This window comes from Suncus etruscus, chromosome 12 (genome assembly GCF_024139225.1).
Source record: "Suncus etruscus isolate mSunEtr1 chromosome 12, mSunEtr1.pri.cur, whole genome shotgun sequence".
In the NCBI taxonomy this organism is placed as follows: Eukaryota; Metazoa; Chordata; class Mammalia; order Eulipotyphla; family Soricidae; genus Suncus; species Suncus etruscus.
In genome coordinates this window covers 40,975,655-40,997,686 of record NC_064859.1, presented here as the reverse complement: position 1 = coordinate 40,997,686, position 22,032 = coordinate 40,975,655, and the positions used below count along the sequence as shown (strand labels likewise).

Sequence of the window (22,032 nt, the reverse complement as noted above, 5' to 3'; positions counted from 1 at the left end):
TAACGCTACTTTAAATACTTACTGAAGAGCAGTTTGTGTTAGTGAGTGGGAATTTCAAGAGACGGGGTGAACTGAGTATGGAAGGCCAGATCAGCTCAGCAGTGATTTTTGATTGTATATTTTTTTGAAGATCTGTATTTACTTCAAACATAGCATTCAATCTAGAAAAAAATACTGTAAGTCACTATAAAAGTTAAATACTTTGGTTTTCTGAATAAAAGAAGTTCAATTACTTAAGACATATTTTCTGGCACACAAGGTTAATTTGCCTTTTACTAAGATGTTATTATTATTACATGTATAATGGTGTCTATTTTGGCATAAAGAGTTGTCAAATATTTAATACCAAGAGCCAGGCACGTAGGTTAGAATAATAGTACAGTGTACAGGGTACTTGCTAATCCAATCCCTGTTACCATACCCTGAGACCACCAGGAGTAATCCCTAAACACAGAGTCAGGAGTAAATCTTGAGCACTGATGAATAGTGTCATACCAAAACCAGATACAAAGGGCAGTTATATACAAATACAATGTTATTACAGGAATCATAAAGGATCCTGTATAGTCAGTTGAAACTGAAAGAATGTTAAAAACATTTCAGTAATGCTAATAAGATAATGCACTGCTTGTCATATTTCCCCTTGAGATAAAAACAAAACTAAAGGCAAGAGTGATAGTATAGTGGTGGGTCTGTTGCCTGTCTACATATGGCTGTGAGGTACACCTTCCCCAATGACCTAAACTTTCTATTGAAATGTTAATATCACCTGTATGGTCAGACCCACCCACACCCGGAGAGGGGTGTGGTTTGGAATAAAAAAATATAAAAGTGCTGTCTGGGGGGAAGGAAAGAAGCAAGGAAGCATGGAGGACAGCTGGCGCATGGAGACAGAGTCAGAGAGCCAGAGAAGGAGCAGAGAAGTGGCTGCTTGGGAAAGGCTTAGCATTGAAACCATGTGAGGAAATGCACATGGTGTTAGGGCTGTGAAATAAAGCTGGCTGACTCCAATGAAACTTTAACTGACTGCTTATGATAATTTCTATGCCGTTATCCTGTGTCTTCAGACCTGCTGGCCGAAGGGGCTACAGGCGCTGTGCCATGCCAAGAAAGACCTTACCCCAACACTAGGACTTTAGACTTTATATATTAAATTGAAACAACATATGGCCTTTCCAAGTTTGATCCCCAGCATCCCATATAGTCCCCTTGAGCCCTGCCAGGAGTAACCCTAGCATAGAGCTAGAAATAAAGCCTGATCACAACCGGGTGTGATCCCAAAACAAAACAAACAGAATAACAAGTAAAAAAAAAAAACCCAAACACCCCCTCCACCCCAATCCTGATGCGCCCCCTAAACAAGTCCTCTACCCCAATCGTGATGTGCAATAAAGACAAGGTAATCTATGTATTAGCTCACTGATATAAAACCACACATAGACACACACACACACACACACACACACAGTTTTATACAAATATATGTAGTTATCAGCAATATTTAGTTCCTCACTTAAATGTGTTTGTACTTCTGGGTGTTACAAAACAGCTGTTTACAATTCAGAACAAATTTATTAGGAAACGGCATTACAAACGGGGTAAGGATCTTTGGATGCAAACAACTAAGCCCATTTTAACATTAATAAGTAATACATTTTGATACTTGAACATTGGTTAAGAATATGTGTAGGGGGGCCGGAGAGATAGCACAGCGGTAAGGCATTTGCCTTAGATGCAGAAGGACGGTGGTTCAAATCCCGGCATCCCATATGGTCCACTGAGCCTGCCAGGAGCGGTTTCTGAGTATAGAGCCAGGAGTAACACCTGAGCACTGCTGGTGTAACCCCCCCACCCCCCACCCCCCAAAAAGAATACGTGTAGGGGCTGGAGCGATAGCACAACAATAGGGCAACTACCTTGCACATGACCAACCCAGGAAGGAACCAGGTTTAATCCCTGGCATCTCATGTTTGGTCCCCAAAGCCTGCCAGGAACGATTTCTGAGCGCAGAGCCAGGAGTAACTCCTGAGCACTGCTGGGTGTGACCCCCAAAACCAAAAAACAAACTGAAAATAACCACCAAAAAAAAAAAAAAAAGAATATAAGTATAATAAACTGTAACAGAAATTATCTGCAGCATGCTCACTGACAGAAAGAATGCTGCATTCCCTGTACAACCAACATCTGGTAACACAAGATAGACAGAAAAGCCAGTTCTAGTAGTGAATGCTGAGCAGAGAGGAAGAAAGGCAAAGATTGGATTGGTGGGAAGTGAAGAGATTCTTTGGCAGCTGAATCTGGGGCAGAAAGACAAGATATTAAAATTTAGAAACTCCGGGGCCGGGCGGTGGCGCAAGAGGTAAGGTGCCTGCCTTGCCTGCGCTAGCCTTGGACGGACCGCGGTTCAATTCCCCGGTGTCCCATATGGTCCCCCAAGCCAGGAGCAACTTCTGAGCACATAGCCAGGAGTAACCCCTGAGCGTCAACGGGTGTGGCCCAAAAACCAAAAAAAAAAAAAAAGATATTAAAATTTAGAAACTCCTTATATATGATGCCTATCAACTATGGAAATGGAGAGGACAATTACAGTTCTCTTAAAGAGTTCATATTTTAAACTATTTAAACTCATATATATATATTTTTTTTTTTTTTGTTTTTGTTTTTTTGGGGTCACATCCGGCAGTACTCAGGGGTTACCCCTGGCTCTATGCTCAGAAATCACTCTGGCAGGCTCGGGGGACCACATGGGGTGCCGGGATTCGAACTGATGACCTTCTGCATGAGAGGCAAATGCTTTACCTCCATGCTATCTCTCCGGCCCCTTAAACTCATATTTGAAACGATATAAATATATATATATTTTGTTTGTTTGTTTTTGGGTCACACCTGGCAGCGCTCAGGGGTTACTCCTGGCTCTACACTCAGAAATCACTCCTGGCAGGCTCAGGGGACCATATGGGATGCCAGGATTTGAACCACTGTTCTTCTGCATGCAAGGCAAACGCCTTACCTCCATGCTATCTCTCCGGCCCCATATTTTAAACATATTTAAAACACTTATGGTTTTTTTTTGTTTTGTTTTTTTTGTTTTTGTTTTTTTTTTGGTTTTTGGGCCACACCCGTTTGATGCTCAGGGGTTACTCCTGGCTATGCACTCAGAAATCACCCCTGGCTTGGGGGGACCATATGGGACGCCGGGGTATCGAACCACGGTCCTTCCTTGGCTAGCGTTTGCAAGGCAGACATCTTACCTCTAGCGCCACCTTCCCGGACCCTAAAACACTTATGTTAAAGTAAAAATTTAGTGCTTTTTTTGCCTTAAATTTGTTTCACAGCAGAAAATTTACATACAGAATCCTTGATTAACTTTTTTAGGTTTAAAAACTTTGTAGAAATATAAACCAAAATATCTTAAGAAGTTTCTGTCAATTTTCATATTATTATTTTTGTTTTTGGGGCCATATCCAGTTGTGCTTAGAGCTTACTCTTGGCTCTGTGCTCAGGGATTAGTCCTAGTGTGATTGGGGACCTTACAGGGAGCTTGGGATCAAGACAAGCACCTTAACTTTCTGTTCTATCTCTCTGGCTCCCAAAATTATGATCTCTAGTCAAATTTTCTTTTGCTATATAAAGACAAAATTTCTATACTGTGAAAATAGATGTCTTGAATTTAGGTGCAGACCTGATTTTTCCTGAGTATGTTTTCTCCCTGCCAAAGACATGTGAGCAAGTCCATCTAAAGTGGGACTTCAGATGTCCCACTAACAGCTCATGTTAGAGGTATGTCTTCTAACAATTCAGCTCTTAGACCAGTGGTCCTCAAACTATGGCCTGCGGGCCACATATTGTATTTGTATCTTTTGTTTCTTCATTGCAAAATAAGATATATGCAGTGTGCATAAGAATTCGTTTATAAGTTTTGTTTTTACTATAGTCAGACCCTCCAATGGTCTGAGGGACAGTGAACTGGCCCCGTTTAAAAAGTTTGAGAGACAATGATAAAGCAATGGTTTTCTCCACAATGAACAGATAGGTCTCCTTTAATGGAGTTATAAAATCATTTTTCCTTTAATTCCTTTATACCTACCAAAGTCATACTTTTTCATGCAAATGGCCATATCTAAGGAGAACATTGTAATCAGCCTACAAGCAGAAAACTTTGAGTTGTTTTCTTTTTTTGGAATTATTTTTAAAAATTGCTACAACACAAAAGAGGAAAGATACACTTCTGAGAAATCTGTTAATAAAATAGCAACTCAAGATTCCTCAATAGGGCCAAAGAGATAGCATAGTGGTAAGGCATCTGCCTTGGACATAGACGGACAGTGGTTTGAATCCCGGCATCCCATATGGTCCCCAGAGCCTGCCAGGAGCGATTTCTGAGTGTAGAGCCAGGAGTAACCCCTGAGAGCTGCCAGATGTGACCCAAAAACCAAAAGAAAAAAAAAAATCCTCAATGATTTTTTGAAGCTCAGATACATTTTCTTACCTATAGAGAAGTAAAGTAATGTAATATAAGAATAATAGTCAGAGAACAGTGACAACAGAGATTATTTCAAATTGAACACTCACCTATGACCTGAATTTTCCTTTATTCCCATCCATCCTTTGAACAGGCTTTGATGCAAATCCCAGTCAGCATCCCACATGTCTTCCTGCATGGCTATACCAGGCTGCATTTTGGGTTCAGCTAAAAGAAGAAAACCTATGTTATGGCATCTATATGCACTTGTCATCCCTCAAATGATTTCTCTAATACTCAGAGACAAAATGGACTTCAAAAGTGGCAGCCTTTCTTTATAGAACACTTTGGGTAGAAAGAAAGGTATGAGTGAAAAGAGCAAGGTGACTTACATTTAGATAAAAAAGGCAAACCAACATAGCAATGATCTCCACACTGCAGTCCAGGATCGAAATAAATGTTTGCAATCTATAATGAGGCACAAAAAGAACCATGAGCCTCAAATCCAGAGAAGATCACAAGAAAGAATTATTGAGGGAAATTCTTAATTTATTTTAGACCTTTGATTTTTTTCCTGGTTCCAAGTCTTCCTTATTGCCCCGTATTCGTTTGTAGTAAAAACGTAAATCTTCTGACAAAGATCGTATTTGTTGTATCTTTACCTTTTGTGAGAAGGAATTCATAATATTTAAACTCTGATGAACTGTTTTCCCCTAAAGAAAGAAAATAATTTCATTTGTATTTTGTTGGATTGGATTTTGTTAAGAACAACATCTTTTAGGGGCCGGAATAGTGGCATGGAGCGGTAAGGTGTCTGCCTTGCTGGTGCTAGCCTAGGACAGACCTCGGTTGGATTCTCTGGAGTCCCATAAAGCCCCCCAAGCCAGGAGCAATTTCAGAGAACATAGCCAGGAGTAACCCCTTAGTGTCAGCGGGTGTGGTTTTTGGGTCACCCCAGCAGCGCTCCTGGCTCCACACTCAGAAATCGCTCCTGGCAGGCTCGGGGGAACATATGGGATGTTGGGATTCGAACCAATGACCTGCATGAAAGGCAAACGCCTTACCTCCATGCTATCTCTCCGGCCCTGGAACAACATTTTAATTTGACTGATTCTAGAAAACCAAAAGCTTCAAATTAAAAATATTCTTCAGGACCAGAGCAGTGGCACAAGCGGTAAGGCATCTGTCTACCTTGCCTGTGCTAGCCTAGGATGAACTGGGGTTTGATCCCCTGGCATCCCATATGGTCCCCCAAGTCAGGAGCGGTTTCTGAGAGCATAGCTAGGAGTAACCTTTGAGCGTCACCGGGTGTGGCCCCCCCACCCCCCAAAATCCTTCACTTGATACCATATATACTTGAATATAAGTCAAGTTTTTTGGCACAATTTGTGCTGAAAAACCCGAACTCGGCTTATACTTGGGTCATACAGGCTATTTGATTCAGTGCATGTGCACTAAAATTTCCCACTTTTATTGTGTTAATATTGATGTCTTTCTTCAAATCTATAAGCAATTGTTTTAAATAATTTGCTGGCCCCTCAATGGGCGCATATATGTTTTGGACTGTGATATTTTCCTGTTATATATATCCTTTGGGAAATTTCAACACTATTATTGTGTTGTTATTAATGTCTTTCTTCAAATCTATAAGCAATTGTTTTAAAAAGTTAATATTCATTCTTTTCCAGTATACCTGGGCCATTTTCCTAGATAGACCACATGCTGGGCCACAAAATACCACTATAAAATCAAGAGAACAGAAATGGTATCAACTACCTTCTTAGATCATCATGCACTAAAATTAATATTGAACTACATGGCGGTCAGAGCAAAAGCACAGAGGTAGTTGGTAATTATTTGCCTTGCATGTGGCTGATCTGGGATGGACCTGGGTTCAATTCCTGGCACCCCATATGGTCCCCTGAGCCTACCAGGAGTGATTTCTGAGTGTAGTACCCCTGAGTGCCACTGGGTATAGCCCAAAAAAGAAAAAAAAAAGTGAATTACAAACAGATACAGAGAAAGAACATTAACTCATGTAAATTAAACAGTTGACCACTGTCCAAGCACGTGGAAACAGATAAATAAATGGGACTACTTTAAACTGAGAAGCTTCTGGACTTCAAAGGAAAAAATGACTAAGGATACAAAGGTTACTCAAAAATGGGAGAATCTATTCACACAATACTCATCTGATAAAGGGCTAATCTCTAAGATATATAAGGTATTGGTAAAACTGAACAAGAAGAAAATATCTAACCCCATCAAAAAATGGGAGAAGGAATCAACAGACATTTGCTCAAAGAAGAAATGCCAATGCCCAAAAGGCACATGAAAAAATGTTCTATCTCATCAAAAAGATGCAAATTAAAACAATAAGAATAACTAGTGCTGATGTGGATGCAGGGATAAAGGGACAAAAATACTATTCACTGCTGGTGGGAATGTCAACTAGTCTAGCATTTTGAAAAACAATATTGATATATTTCAAAAAAAAAAAACAAAACTAGAAATTGAGTTTCCATATGACTCTGCAATGCCACTCACAGGAATATACTCTAGGAGGCCAAAAATACAATGCAGAAGAGTCCTCTGCATTTCTATGTTAATCGCAACACTATTCATAATAGCTTGAATCTAGAAACAATCTAAGTGCCTGAAAAGATGAGTGGATAAAGGAACTGTACTTTATCTACATAGTGGAATACTATGCAGCTGTTAGGAAAAATAAAGCCATGATATTTACTTATACATGGATGGATATGGAGAATATTATGCTGAGTGGAATGAGTCAGAGGTAGACACAGAATGATCGCATTCATTTTTGAGATATATATAAAAAAAAGACAGTATGGTAATAATATCCAGAGTAAGTAGAGATGAGGGCCAAGAGGACCAGTCTATGGTAGGAAGCTTGCCACAAATAGCGGGGGCATGCAGTTAGGGCAGAGAAGGGGCCACAATGACTATAATAGCTAGAAATGATCACTCTGGACAAGAAATGGGTGCTTAAAGGAGATAAAGTGATATGCATGCTACCCTCCTGTAACAATACTTTCAAATATTTTAAGCACGGTGGTGGTGGGGGGAAGAGAACAATGTCTGCGTCTGCCCCAGAGACAGGAAGGGGTGACAAAGGTATGAACAACTTAAGAAATGAACCTGGTATAGAATTTTATCTTAGAATAAGTAATTCATAAATAACTGCTTTTACTGTTTAAGTCTTAGGATATAGAAGAAAGCAATATATATGGAAAACAGTGAAAATTAGTTATCTTACTGGAAAGGCAGGTGGAAGAACCATATGCTTTGGAAAGCAAGTCAGTGAACCAACTGCGATCACGGCCTTCACTGGAATTGTTAGGATCTGTGGAGTGAAGAAGCAGATCATATGTAAACAAATGCTTACATTTGAGACAGATTTTGATAACTATAGTGCTTTATAAAATTCAAAAAGAACTCACATTCAAAATTATTTTAGCAATCACAATTCACAAACACTTTAAAATCATACATTTTTATCTAACATACTCTATAAAATTCAATCAAATACATTTCCATGTATTTCTCAGTTGTTATTGAAAAACATGGACCAATGGAAAGCTCTTAAAGATGGCTTTCTATCAGACTGGTTATCTTATTTATTTATTTATTTATTTATTTATTTATTTATTTTTATTTTTTGCTTTTTTGGGTCATACCCTGTGACGCTCAGGGCTACGTGCTCAGAAATCGCTCCTGGCTCGGAGGAACCACATGGGATGCCAGGGATAGACCCAAGGTCCATCTTAGACGGGCTGCATGCAAGGTGAACGCCTTACGGCTGTGCTATCGCTCTGGCCCCCAGACTGGTTATTTTATTTTATTTTATTTTTTTTTTGGTTTTTGGGCCACACCCGGTGACGCTCAGGGGTTACTCCTGGCTATGCGCTCAGAAGTTGCTCCTGGCTTGGGGGACCATATGGGACGCTGGGGGATCGAACTGCGGTCCGTCTCCTAGGCTAGCGCAGGTAAGGCAGGCACCTTACCTCGAGCGCCACCGCCCGGCCCCAGACTGGTTATTTTAAAGTTTACTACTTTAAAAAGAAAGGAGCCGGAGCGGTGGCACAATGGTAGGGCGCTTGCCTTTCATGCGTTTACCTAGGATGGACTGCAGTTCAACCCCCAGGTGTCCCCATATGGTCCCCCAAGCCAGAAGCGATTTCTGAGCACATAGCCAAGAGTAACCCCTAAACATCACTGTGTGTGGCCCACCCCCCCCAAGAAAAATCAAACCACACTAAGAAAATCCAGCATCTCCTAGTTATGTAGCTATTATTTTGCAATAGCAATAAATTAACACTAATTTAAAATGTAGAAGTCTTTTTGCATTTTGAATCTTTTTATGTTCCTAAGCCACACAGATCCTTCTCTAAGATAGTTTTCTAATTCATATTTACTTCCATATGAAAAAACTTGATCCAAAGATGAAATAAATTTATTTCTAGTATAAGTAATAAAGATGGATTCCTTAATTCTGCTATATCACCACAAATAATTTTTCTTTTGGGCCACACCTGGCGGCGCTCAGTTACTCCTGGTTCTGTGCTCAGAAATTGCTCCTGGCTTGAGAGACCATATGGGATGCTGGGGATTGAACCTGCATCTGTCCTGGGTCAGCTTTGTGCAAGGCAAATGCCCTACCACTGTGTTACCACTCTGGCCCACCACCAATAATTTTTAACTAAATGATTAGCTTTGTTTATTCTGAAATAGTTTCATGTAGGTAATGTATGTGATCAGAAGAGGTAAAAGAATATTATGCAATAGCTCCCAAAGAGATTTTATTATTGAATTAATTTTTAAAACTTGTTTTTGGGCTACACCCAGCAGTCTCAGGGGTTACTCCTGGCTCTGCACTCAGAAATAGCTCCTGGGGGTCAAAGTGATAGCTCAGCGGTAGGGCATTTGTCTTGCATGCAGATGACCCAGGACAGAACCGAATTCGATCCCTGGCATTCTATATGGTTCTCTGAGCCTGCCAGGAGCGGTTTCTGAGCTTAGAGTTAGGAGTATCCCCTGAGCACTGCCGGGTGTGACCCAAAAACCAAAACCAAACAAATGAAAAGGACAGAAATTACTCCTGGCAGGCTGAGGACTATATGGGATGCCAGGAATAAAACCCGGTCCATTCAGGTGGGCCGCTTGCAAGGCAAAAGCCCTACCACTGTGTTATATCTTCAGCATCCCAAAGATATTTTAAATACTGAATTAAAATAATTCACTTGGCAGAAATAGTACCATTCAAAATTTCACTGACATTTTACAACATTCAAACCCATTTATCAGAAAAAGCTCATTTATTCATATAAATAAAATTGTGAAAATTCAAATCAAGATGTTCTGATTTTTCTGATTTTATCTTTTTAGACATTTTATAAAGTGGATATTTATGATTATAGAAAAAAAAACCAAGATGATCTAACTCAGGAATTTTAGTTAGGATCTGTTCAATGCTAAAACCATCTGCAAACAAGTTTCTAACAGAGTGGTTTAAAACATGTGAGCAAGATTTTCTGCTTAAGTTTCTTAGTTAGATTTCAATTTTTATTTTATTTTTTTTTTATTTTTGGTTTTTGGGTCACACCCGGCAGCGCTCAGGGGTTACTCCTGGCTTTATGCTCAGAAATCGCTCCTGGCAGGTTCAGGGGAACCATACAGGATGCTGGGATTTGAACCATCATCTTCTGCATTTAAGGCAAACGCCCCACCACTGTATTATCTTTCTGGTGCCAGATTTCATTATTATTATTATTATTTTATAAAACTAGGAGCCAATGAATACAAGATATAAAACTAAGAGTCTGGGGCCGAAAAGGTGGTGCTAGAGGTGTCTGCCTTGCAAGCGCTAGCATAGGACGGACCGCGGTTCTATCCCCTGGCGTCTCATATGGTCCCCCCAAGCCAGGGGTGATTTCTGAGCGCATAGCCAGGAGTAACTCCTGAGTGTCAAACGGGTGTGGCCCAAAAACCAAAAAAACAAACAAACAAAAAAAAAACCAAAACAAACTAAAAGTCCCCGCAGAGTTCTTACCTCATAGTCTGTGGTGATTTGGATGGCTCCATCATGAATACCTTCCAGTTTTTTTGCAATAAGTTTGACTCTGAACACTGCAAAATAGCCTGAAGCTAATATAACCTGTATGAATTTGATATACAATTTATTAGCATTCCTACTTGAAATATCTTATTCAAATTGAAGTCTACACACTGACTTAAAATCCACACTTATACTAGTATGAAAAAATTAGCATATATAAAACTGTAGGAAAATAACACCTAATCTTGGATATTTACTTTTATTTCCTTTTGTTTGGGGGTAATACTCAGTAATACTCAGGGGTTATTTCTGGCTCTGACTTAGGAATCACCCCTGGCAGTGCTTAGGGGGAGGGCATATGGCTGGCAGTGCTCAGGGAAACCATATGAGATGCTGAAGATTGAACTTGGGTTGGCCATCTGCAAGGCAAGTGTTTTACCCGCCATACTGTCACTCTGATAACCCTGACTGTTTATTACATTTATTCTGTGGACAACCAAGAAATTTAGATCCCAGAAAAACAGACTCCTTACATACCATCCATATAACTGCATGGTCAGAGAATGAGGAATGAAACAGAGTCTTCCCCCATCCTTCATTCACAATATGGCATAGGTACATCACGGTAGTTTTTGCTGTAAATTTTGAAATTAACTGTTTTGTTAATAATTTGTGCCCACTACAAGCAAGGTTGACTCTGGGCAAAATTAATTATGAAAAAGAGACTTAATAAACATCTGAAATCGTAGAAGGGGATCTTTTTTTGAGGGATATGGTTGGCGGTGCTCAGGACTTGCACTACTTGATCATTCTTAGAGGGGACTGGGGGACCTAATAGGATGTAGGGATTGAACCTGAGATGGTTACATGCAAAGCTATCATTGTACTATCTCTCTGACCCCATTCTTTAAAGAAATATTTCTGTGCTGGTTTTGTGCAATCCTAATGTTTTATCATTTTGACCTAACAATTTTTTGACATTTTCACCATTTTTTATGAATTTTATTTTTATGAAATAGCCAAATCAGTGAACACAGGTCTAAGAGTAGAAGAGAGATGCTGGTAGGCGCATACTTCATAAGAACTAAAAGCTCAATTAGTTCATAAATTTGGGTTTTTGGGGGAAAAAAAGCTGAAAAATTAAGCATTATACATTTTTGTTTTGTTTTTGGGCCAAATCTGAAAAGCTCAGGGTTTCCTCCTGGCTCTGTGATCTGAGGATAAATCAGGGATCATTCCTGGAACGGCTCAGGGGAACCTTATTGGGTGCTGGCGATCAAAACTAGGTTGGTCACATGCAGGGCAAACGCCTTCCCACTGTACTACCCATACAAATTATATACTTAAAATAGTATTTTGTGGAGTTTATTTTGAAATGATAGCCCACTACAGTTTACTATTTAAACTGAGGATATGTATCAATTATCTCATCTTTCTGACTCATTTTTATATTTATAGTTTTATGTTACATAAAACCTAATTCTAAAATTCTAAATTGTGAAACAGGCTACATACTGTCTGGACTGCTCACATTTAATTAGTATATGCGAATACAATCTACTTACTGCTAGAATATGATACAGGTTTCTAAAATTACTTGTTTTTGCTTTTGATTTATACTCAATGATGCTCAGGAGTTACTCCAGGTTCTGCACTCAGCAATTACTTTTAGTAGTATTCAGGGGATCATATAGGATGCTGGGGATATTATTAGCCCTGGTGGATTATGTGCAAAGCAACCACTCTACCCACTGCAGTATCTCTCCTGCCCATATTTTCCCATAATTATCCCTTCTTAGCATTCTATTTATATTAAAAATCTCAGTGATCACTTCTTAGCCTTTTGGCTAAGATCAAGTGCAAAAAATCACATTGATTATGACAAATATTATTTCTCATGAATTTATCCTGGTTTTATTTATTTTTTTATTTTATTTTATTTTTGGTTTTTGGGCCTCACCCAGTGGCACTCAGGGGTTACTCCTGGCTCTGCACTCAGAAATTGTTCCTGGCAGTCTTAGGGGACCAGATGGGATGCCGGGAATCAAATCCGGGTCTGTCCTGGGTGGGCCATGTTCAAGGCAAACACCCTACCACTGTGTTATCTCTTCGGTCCCCTGTTTTTGTTTCAAATAAAGACAATTTTGGAGTCTCACTTAAGATGATGTAATTATTAAAATGTAAATACTATAAGCCTATCATTATTCATAAATATCTAATTGTGTAGCTTGAAATGATAAACTTCAATACAGGTTAAAGAAATTTAAATACAAAGGGTTTAGTAATATGTCCCAATACTTTTTTGAGACGAAAAGGGATCTTTTTTGGTTTTTATGTTCTCTAACATTCACATTTTTTAAATTTTATTTAAATCACTGTGAAATACAGAATTAAAAAGTTGCTGATATGGGGCCAGAGCAGGTAGGGTGTTTGCTTTGCATACAGCTGACCTGGGTTTGATCCCCAGCGTCTCATATGTTCCCCGAGCACTGCCAGGAATGACCCTTGAGCATAGAGACAGGAGTAAGCCCTGAGCTCTGCTGGGTGTGGCCCAAAAACAAAAAATGAAAAAAAAAATGTTGCTGATAGTTCAGTTTTAGTCATATAATGTTCCAATATTCCTCCCTGCTTCAGTGTTCATTTCCTGCCACCATTTCCCCAGTTACTTATCCCAATACCCACCTTCACCCCAGCTTACTTCTATAGCAGACACTTTTCTTCTTTCACCCTCTCACCTCCCTTTTGGTACTGCGGTTTGCAATATTGTTACTGAGGGGTATCATGCATATCACTATACTTCCTTTCATTTCCCAGTTCTTGTCCAGAGACATAATTTTCAACTATTTTTTTTGAGAAATGTTCTATTTTTTTCCCAAAAAGTCTGATGTGTCCTACCTTTTCATAATTTTCTAGTATCTATATATATATATCATAAGTAATTTAAAATTTTTGGGACCATGCCTAGTAGTTGGGGGAACATGTGAAACTAGGATTAAAAGCTAGACACCCAGTCTCAAGAAACTGAGGAAGGCAGATATACTAGTAGTGAAGTGCTCTCTATGAATGAAAAGCAGCATTTTCACCCCAGGTCAGCATGCTGAGGGAAAGAGAAACACCAGGACAAAGAGAGGGGTCTTTCAGTTACCATACTTGGGCTTTGCCTGGCCACACAATCCACCAAAAATAAGCCAGTCAGCCAGATAGGATAAAAACCAGTACTCATGCACATAAAGCAAAAATTGAAGTCCTTTGTGCTATTCTCCTGGCCCTGTATTTTTAGTTTTAATATTTCATTACAAATCACAATTTATTATATGTATCTGCTGTTTCCAGTTATTTTAAATTAGTATGGTGTTACATCTTCATTTTTATAGCTTCTAGCTCTTAAAATCACGTCCATGAGAATTTCCAGTAGTTATATGTACTGCAAAAAATTCTGTTTTGGGGAACTTTCCAGTACAAACTGTATTTTTTTTTAGGTTGTTTTGCTTTTGTACCATACCAGGAGCTCAGTCAGGGCTTACTCCTGGCTTTGCTCTTGGAGATCACTCCCGGAGGATCATGGGACCATATAGGAATTAAACCTGGGTTGGTTGTGTGCAAAGCAAGCATCTTACCCATCACTCTGGCCTAGTACAAACTGTTTAAGTAAATTTTTTATTATCTATGGCATTGCAAGAAAATATTAAATGGAAGCAGATATCTAGATACATGAACATTTCCTTTTTCTCTTATAAAACTGCTACTGTTGGTTATACTCTAACCAACAAATTAGATATTAATTTTCTCCTCATCCATGTGATTCTATAAATCAGTGAAGACTTAGACCAATATATTTATCTTCTCTTGTTTCATATTCATTTATCTGTATACAGTGAAAGTAAATGTGCTGATACAAACAGGAATTAATGTTTACCTCACTGATACTCTTCTATCAGTACATAAAATATATATAATTGTATTAATTAAAATATAGCATTATAAATCATTGTCTATCAATGTACCCATCTATATCTTCTGTACTTAATAAATTCAGAGTTAGTTCAGTACCTATGAGAACTTGTCCATAATGGATTTTATATTACAAAAAGTTAAATTATGTAAGTAACATCTTAATAACTTTTGGATTTCAAGTGCTCTCATATTAAGAGGTATTTATCTACAATGTACTTTCAATACTAAACCACCAATATTATTGAGACTTCTTAAAGTATTAGATCCAGTAAATAAGTCTTTTACAGGGGCTCCTCACAGATTCCCCCACAGAATCATGAAGCATGAAGCATCTTGTTCTGCCTCATATTTCTTTTTTTTTTTCTTTTGGGTTTTTGGGCCACACCCAGCAGTGCTCAGGGGTTACTCCTGGCTGCCTGCTCAGAAATAGCTCCTGGCAGGCACGGGGGACCATATGGGACACCGGGATTCAAACCAACCACCTGGATCGGCTGCTTGCAAGGCAAAAGCCACTGTGCTATCTCTCCAGCTGCCTCATATTTCTATGTCTTCCTACAAACTGAGAAAAAAAAGTGAATGGGATCCAAGGGCCAAGCGGTCTCAGGAGCACTGAGTTGAAATAAATGGTCAAACCTAAATAAATACTCAAAAAAGTCAATAACAACAGAATTAAGAGACCCAAACTACAACAAGCTATACACAAAAGGGATCTGTTACACTAGCAGTTCAGGGGGCTAATGGTGGAGATATGGTAGCATGCTAGGAAGAATAGCGGAGGGAGGTCAACACTGGTGGTGGGAATGGCCCTAATTCACTATCACCATGTGCCTAAAACAGAACTGTGAAATTGTGAAAGACTTGTAATTCCCATTGGTCTCAATAAAAATTATAAAAAAAAGAAAATAAAAAGAATAGCCTTTTAATTAGGTCTTAGACATTCATCTAAGTTTAAGGAAATAAGAAAAAGTTTACTTACAGATGACTGGTCTGATAAAGAGGACTTTTCTAATTCTGGAAGACTTGAAATTATTGTAGTTCTATTTCCTTTTTCAGTAGCTACAAGCTCTATTGATAAACCATCTCCTATGATATGCCAACTTTTTATCGCCAACTTGAAAAAGAGAAATTTATGAAAGAGATTATTACAATATTATCATAAAGTCTTTAAATGTTATTTAGAATAAAACATTTTTTTTACCTCAATTGGATTGCTGTTTATAATTGCAAATAAAATATTACTTGCTTCTGTTGCACTTAATATGCCAAAATCTATGAACCGTTCCTCTATTTTGGGTGGTAATACAAAATACTGAAAAGACATAAAAGAACTAGATTTAAGTGTACAATAAGGCTTGGTAGAGTACTAAAAGAAAACAAGAATTTCTATATTTTGTATAAATATATATACCTATGTAAAATGTAATTAAATTTTTGTATGGTTAAATGATTTTAGCGAGTTATTAGAAATGAAAACAAATGTCCCTCATTCATTTTCACTATGTACCACAAATGATGAGGTGAAAGATTTGTAATGCACTTTGGTCACAATAAAAATTAAAAAAAAAAAAAAGAAATGAAAACAAGTTTACAGAACAGCTATTCTATGAAAGGAAAGATAAGCAGAAGTTCAAAATACTTGGAGAACTTCAGTGGAGCTCAAAGAATTAGGCCACGCCTATAGTTTCCATAAACAACCATGATTTTCTGAATGCAGCAACAAACCAGTAATCATTTAATGCACTGATGCCAGTGCTGCAATAAGTGTTAATTAGCCATATCTAAGTGTTAGCCACTGGTGGTGCATGCCAGAGTTAATGTGCCAAAATTAAATTAAAGGAAATATGAAAATTCCTCTAGCCCTAAAATTATTACTGATGGTAGGCTTTTTGGGCTATATATTTTGAAACTATATTATATGAAACTTGTTTCTCAGAATATTCTCAGGACAATTTTCTTTCACCCTGGTTTATTTTATTTTAATTTAGTTTTTAGGCACATCTGGTGGTGCTCAGGGGTTACACCTGGCTTTACATTTATGGATCACTTATGGCCGACTAAAGGGACTATGCCATTGGACCCAGTTGATATGTTAGGCAAATCTGCTGTTTTATTGCTCTGGTCCACAACATAGTTTATTTTCTGTGCTGTCAAGATCTTTGTTGTTTTCTCTGTGCTATAATGACTCCGATTTCAACTGCCTTATTCTATCTTACATAATTTTCTTTTTAAGTTTTTTGCCCACACATGGTTGTACTCAGGGCTTACTTCTGGCTTTGCACTGGATATCACTCACTCCTGGATGTGCTTGGGATCATTATAGGTGCTGGGGATCAAATGTTGGTCAGCACATCAAGGCAAGTACCCTACTTGCTGTACTATCTTTCTGGACCCACTTTTTTCCTTTCAATCTGGCCTTTTCTATGTCATGATACTTTATGGTTTTAGTAATCTTGGACCTACACAATTCTCTTCTTATTCTTGTCGTATTATTATTTTATTATTATTTTTCTTCAATTAATTTTTAGCTTTTTATGGCTATAAAATCTTAAAAACAAACCAAGACAGATCAGAAGGTGGAAAAGAGTTAAATGGATACTAGAAGATTTCACTGCATTATAAGAAGTGATGGCTGGTGGAAAAGAAAATATCAATTATCTTTAAAGTATCGACTTGGAGGAAATAGACCAAATTACAGAACACAAAAAATGGTAAATGTAACAGTGCAACATGATCACCTAATTAGTACCCCAAAACACAAAAGACAGGAATGGAGTTTAAATTTTAAAGGTACTTACATCTAAAAAGCCTGTATATACCCTCACTGGTAAATGAAATTTAGAAGCATTGGTAATAAGTAAAATGTTGTTATCTATGTGCATGGATGATGTGGATGGTATAAAAAATAGAGTAAAAATGTATCCTGATTCATTTGGAAGAATTAAGACTGGTTTGCTGAAGTTGTGAACCTAGGAAATGACGGGAGAGAAAAAAATAATGTATTAGCATCATCTAGTTGGTAGATCAATAAAACCATTAAGTTTAAGGTCCCCAGACATACTTTAAACATTGTTTTGGCTTCTTCTGGTAGTAACACATCATGAATGAGAATTGCAAAACTGAAAGTGTTAGTAAGGTAAATTGGCCTTTCCACAGGATCAGCAGGACTGTCTCGGATGTGAAATAGTGTTGCAGCGTGATCAAATCCCAAATAACTATTTGAAAAAAGAAAATATAAACAAAATAAATCATTTTAATTTCCAAATGTCAATTAAAAATTCAGTTATTTTGTGGTAAGTCATAATTTAGTTTTAGCTTTAAGGAATTTTGCTTAAAATTAGAATTACAGGGGCTGGAGCAATAGCACAATGGGTAGGGCATTTGCCTTGCATGCAAGTGACCCAGTTCTAGTAACCCCTGAGCACTGCTGGGCATGGTCCCCAAACCAAAAAAAAAAAACCCACAAAAACTATTAAGTGATGGATCACATAATTCAAAACAAATTAGTTTGTAAAAAATGGAAATGTAATTAAAGAACTATTATTGAGTTTTGTGTATCTAAAAAATTAAAATTAAGAATCTAGAGAAAGCGGGGGCCGGGCGGTGGCGCTAAAGGTAAGGTGCCTGCCTTGCCTGCGCTAGCCTTGGACGGATCGCGGTTCGATCCCCCGGTGTCCCATATGGTCCCCCAAGCCAGGAGCAACTTCTGAGCACATAGCCAGGAGTAACCCCTGAGCATTACTGGGTGTGGCCCAAAAATCAAAAAAAAAAAAAAAAAAAAAAAAAAGAATCTAGAGAAAGCTTTAAGCTACCATTAAATAAATTACAACTATTCAATTGCAAAGTTTTGCTAAAGTCTTTCCCAGCTTTGATATTAAACTGTTATTAAAGAAAAATTAAAAAAATGAACTACATATATTAATGCCCTTTATAAAAAGTTGTGATTCTAGGACAGTATTCATATTTATAAATAAAACAAATGTGGGGCCAGAGAGATAGCACAGTGGTAGGGCATTTGCCTTGCATGCGGCCGACCCAGGAGGGACCAGGTTCGATTCCTGACATACCATATAATCCCCTAGCCTGCCAGGCACGATTTCTGAGCAAAGAGCCAGGAGGAACCCCTGAGAACTGCCAGGTGGGGCTTAGAGACCAATCAATCAATCAAATGACAAATAAAGTTTAAAAACAAAACAAAACAAAAAAACAAATGACTTTGAGTGGCTATGTACTTTAAAAATAATACATTGTAATGAGAATCACAAAATAATTTTTTAAAGTACATATTTATCTTTATATGAATCATTATGATTATTATTTAAGCCTAAATTGTATCATTTCATTTATCCTTTTCTTCAAAGAAGTAAAAAATAAACAAAACATGGACCACAAAGAGTACATGGATGCAGGTACATTCTTTGCATAGGCCCATCCTTGGTTCAATTCTGGCACCACACAGTCCTCCAAGAATTGCCAGATGTCATGCTGGAGACCCATGAAAACATCTGGTGGCACTGCAAGGCACAAGCAGCACCATATTATCAGTATTGGTCTAGTGCAGAGAACTGCTGGAAATAGCCTTGGGACCTCTGAATACTGGTCAGGTGCCCTGAACCCCTGTCCTGAAAAAAAAAACAACCCTCATAATCACATTTAGTTCATGTGAATGTGGTTATTACTTTTATTGAGATTAATTAGGAGGAATTAACTAACAATTAGTAAAAAGCTACAGTTTATTTTAAACTATTTAAAGAGAAACTTACCCATCTAAAACTTCTGCTTGATACGGTATTTCGAGTTTTGGATAACTTTTTTCCTTTGCTTTGACAGTTATTTTCCCGGAAAACTGAGATGGTTTTTTTGCCTTTGATGCTGAAAGGAAGAATAAAAAAGAAAGTCATCTTTTGCTATCTAGGAGTTTTTGTAGGAGTTCGAGAGTGACTTTAGGTGGTCTGGGTTAACAACATCTGAGTTGAAAATAAATTGGTAAATGATAAACAAACTTTTAACACATTCAAATTCACATTCTTTGTACAAAAAGGAAATATTTTAACATTCATGCAAGGGGAGAAAGAGATAAGGAAATAGTAAGTAAACACAATTCTGGGGTAAATACTGTATTTGAGCTCCCTTAAAGTCATAAGCTTTGGTTTCACTTAGCAGTCTCGTCACATATCAACATTTTAAAGCAGATTCTTCACTAGGATTAGGGGATCCTTTTAAATGCATCATGTCAGCACCATTCTAGGCATCTCCTTGCTAGATACCAGGAGCACCACCCTACTGTGAAGACCAGAAGTCATAGATATTGCCAAATGTTTCCCTGAAGGTAAAATCCTCAGCACTATTGAGCTGTGTTGGGCAAGAAAGAACATTCTTTGTATGGTCAAGGTCTTCCTATCAATAACAATAAAGCAGCCTGGCACAAGAAGCCAAAAACTGGGAGGCCCAACTCAAATAAATCAACCCTAACTTGTGGAAAAGAAGAAAACATATCCTTCCTGTCATCAAACAATCTTCACAGATGAAGTTAAACCTTTATATTTTCAAAGGACGATTTCTGTGCCAGGGATCAAATCTGGGTTGGCTATATGCAAGTCAAGTGCCCTACCTGTTATATTATCTCTCTGACACCTAATTTCTTACAATTTTTAAAAGAAGTATTTATTTTAGAGTCGATGATCTCAGACCAAAATTTACAGTACTTTTTAATTTTAGTAATGGGAAATATTTGCTTGGATTTCCAATAAAAGCATAAATGTTCAGGAGAAAATGTACAATGTCCCCAAAGTGTACTCCCTCATTCCTGGGGTTTATGGAAAAAGGGGGCTCCAAATGTTCTCAGGGGTCAGGAATTACTACAGGCCACTCTTTTTATTTAAAAAGAAATAAAAACTTGGGCCCGGAGAGATAGCACAGCGGCGTTTGCCTTGCAAGCAGCCGATCCAGGACCAAAGGTGGTTGATTCGAATCCCGGTGTCCCATATGGTCCCCCGTGCCTGCCAGGAGCTATTTCTGAGCAGACAGCCAGGAGTAACCTCTGAGCAACGCCGGGTGTGGCCCAAAAACCAAAAAAACCCCCCAAAAAACAGAACTATCTAAAACACTGGCAGTATATATTAAAAATATAATGCTGATCACATAAATAAAATAAATAGATTTTTAAAAATTGAGAACATAGGGCCCGGAGAGATAGCACAGCGGTGTTGGCCTTGCAAGCAGCCGATCCAGGACCTAAGGTGGTTGGTTCAAATCCCGGTGTCCCATATGGTCTCCGGTGCCTGCCAGGAGCTATTTCTGAGCAGACAGCCAGGAGTAAACCCCTGAGCGCCACTGGGTGTGGCCCAAAAACAAAAACAAAAACAAGAACAAAAATTAAAAATAAAAATAAAAATGTAACTGACTCAATATGAGATAGTTACAAAGTAGGTAATGATTGAGTCTCAGCAATATGATGCATAACACTGTTCATCAGTGCATATTTCCTGCCATTGTCTCTACCCTAGTTTCCCTCTGGCTCTCTCCCCTGCCTGCATATGTAGTCCGTCCCTCCCTCCCTCCCTCCCCCCCTCCCTCCCTCCCTCCCTCCCTCCCTCCCTCCCTCCCTCCCTCCCTCCCTCCCTCCCTTCCTTCCTTCCTTCCTTCCTTCCTTCCTTCCTTCCTTCCTTCCTTCCTTCCTTCCTTCCTTCCTTCCTTCCTTCCTTCCCTCTAGACAGGCTTTCCACTTCCCTCATTCAGTCACATTTTGTTATGATAGTTCTCAGTGTAATTATTTCTGTGACTGGACCCAATAATCTCTGTGGTGAGCTTCAAGTTGGGAGCTGGACCCTCTAGTCCTCCTCTATTTTGTCTCTGAGAATTATACAAATGTTTTTCATTTTTCTCAAAACCCATAGATGAGTGAGACCATTCTGTATTTATCTCTCTCCCTCTGATTTATTTCACTCAGCATAATAGATTCCATTTACATCCATGCATAGGAAAATTTCATGACTTTATCTCTACTGACGGCTGCATAATATTCCATTGTATATATATGTACCATATTTTCTTTAGCCAATTACCTATTGAGGGGAATCTAGGCTGTTTCCACAGTCTGGCTATTGTAAATAACACTGCAATGAATATAGGTATGAGGAAGGGATTTTTATATTGTATTTTTGTGTTCCTAGGATATATTTCTAGGAATGGTATAGCTGGATCATATAGAAGCTCAACTTCCAGCTTTTGGAGAAATTTCCATATTGCTTTCCACAGAGGTTTGACTAGATGGCATTCCCACCAGCAGTGAATAAGAGTTCCTTTCTCTCCACATCCCCAGCAACACTGCTTGTTCTCATTCTTTGTGATGTGCGCCAATCTCTGTGGTGTGAGATGGTACCTCATAGTGGTTTTGAGTTGCATCTCCCTGATGATTACTGATGTGGAGCACTTTTTCATGTGCCTTTTAGCCATTTGTATATATATATATATTTTTTTTTTTTTTTGTCAAAGTGTCTGTTCATTTCTTCTCCCCATTTTTTGATGGGGTTAGATGATT

General features: G+C 38.4%; 1 protein-coding gene across 1 annotated transcript in view; it reads right to left on the bottom strand.

The window, feature by feature from the left end:
- TMEM131 (transmembrane protein 131) overlaps positions 1-22,032 on the bottom strand; it is a 195,929-nt gene that overhangs the window by 46,880 nt on the left and 127,017 nt on the right. The window contains exons 13-23 of the mRNA XM_049784899.1: positions 19,256-19,364; positions 17,554-17,707; positions 17,291-17,461; positions 15,694-15,804; positions 15,472-15,606; positions 10,536-10,640; positions 7,743-7,829; positions 5,023-5,175; positions 4,855-4,930; positions 4,573-4,690; positions 23-161 (exon numbers count right to left, since the gene is read on the bottom strand). Coding sequence (XP_049640856.1) covers positions 23-161; positions 4,573-4,690; positions 4,855-4,930; positions 5,023-5,175; positions 7,743-7,829; positions 10,536-10,640; positions 15,472-15,606; positions 15,694-15,804; positions 17,291-17,461; positions 17,554-17,707; positions 19,256-19,364 — 1,358 coding nt within the window. The remainder of the gene's footprint in view (positions 1-22; positions 162-4,572; positions 4,691-4,854; positions 4,931-5,022; positions 5,176-7,742; positions 7,830-10,535; positions 10,641-15,471; positions 15,607-15,693; positions 15,805-17,290; positions 17,462-17,553; positions 17,708-19,255; positions 19,365-22,032) is intronic.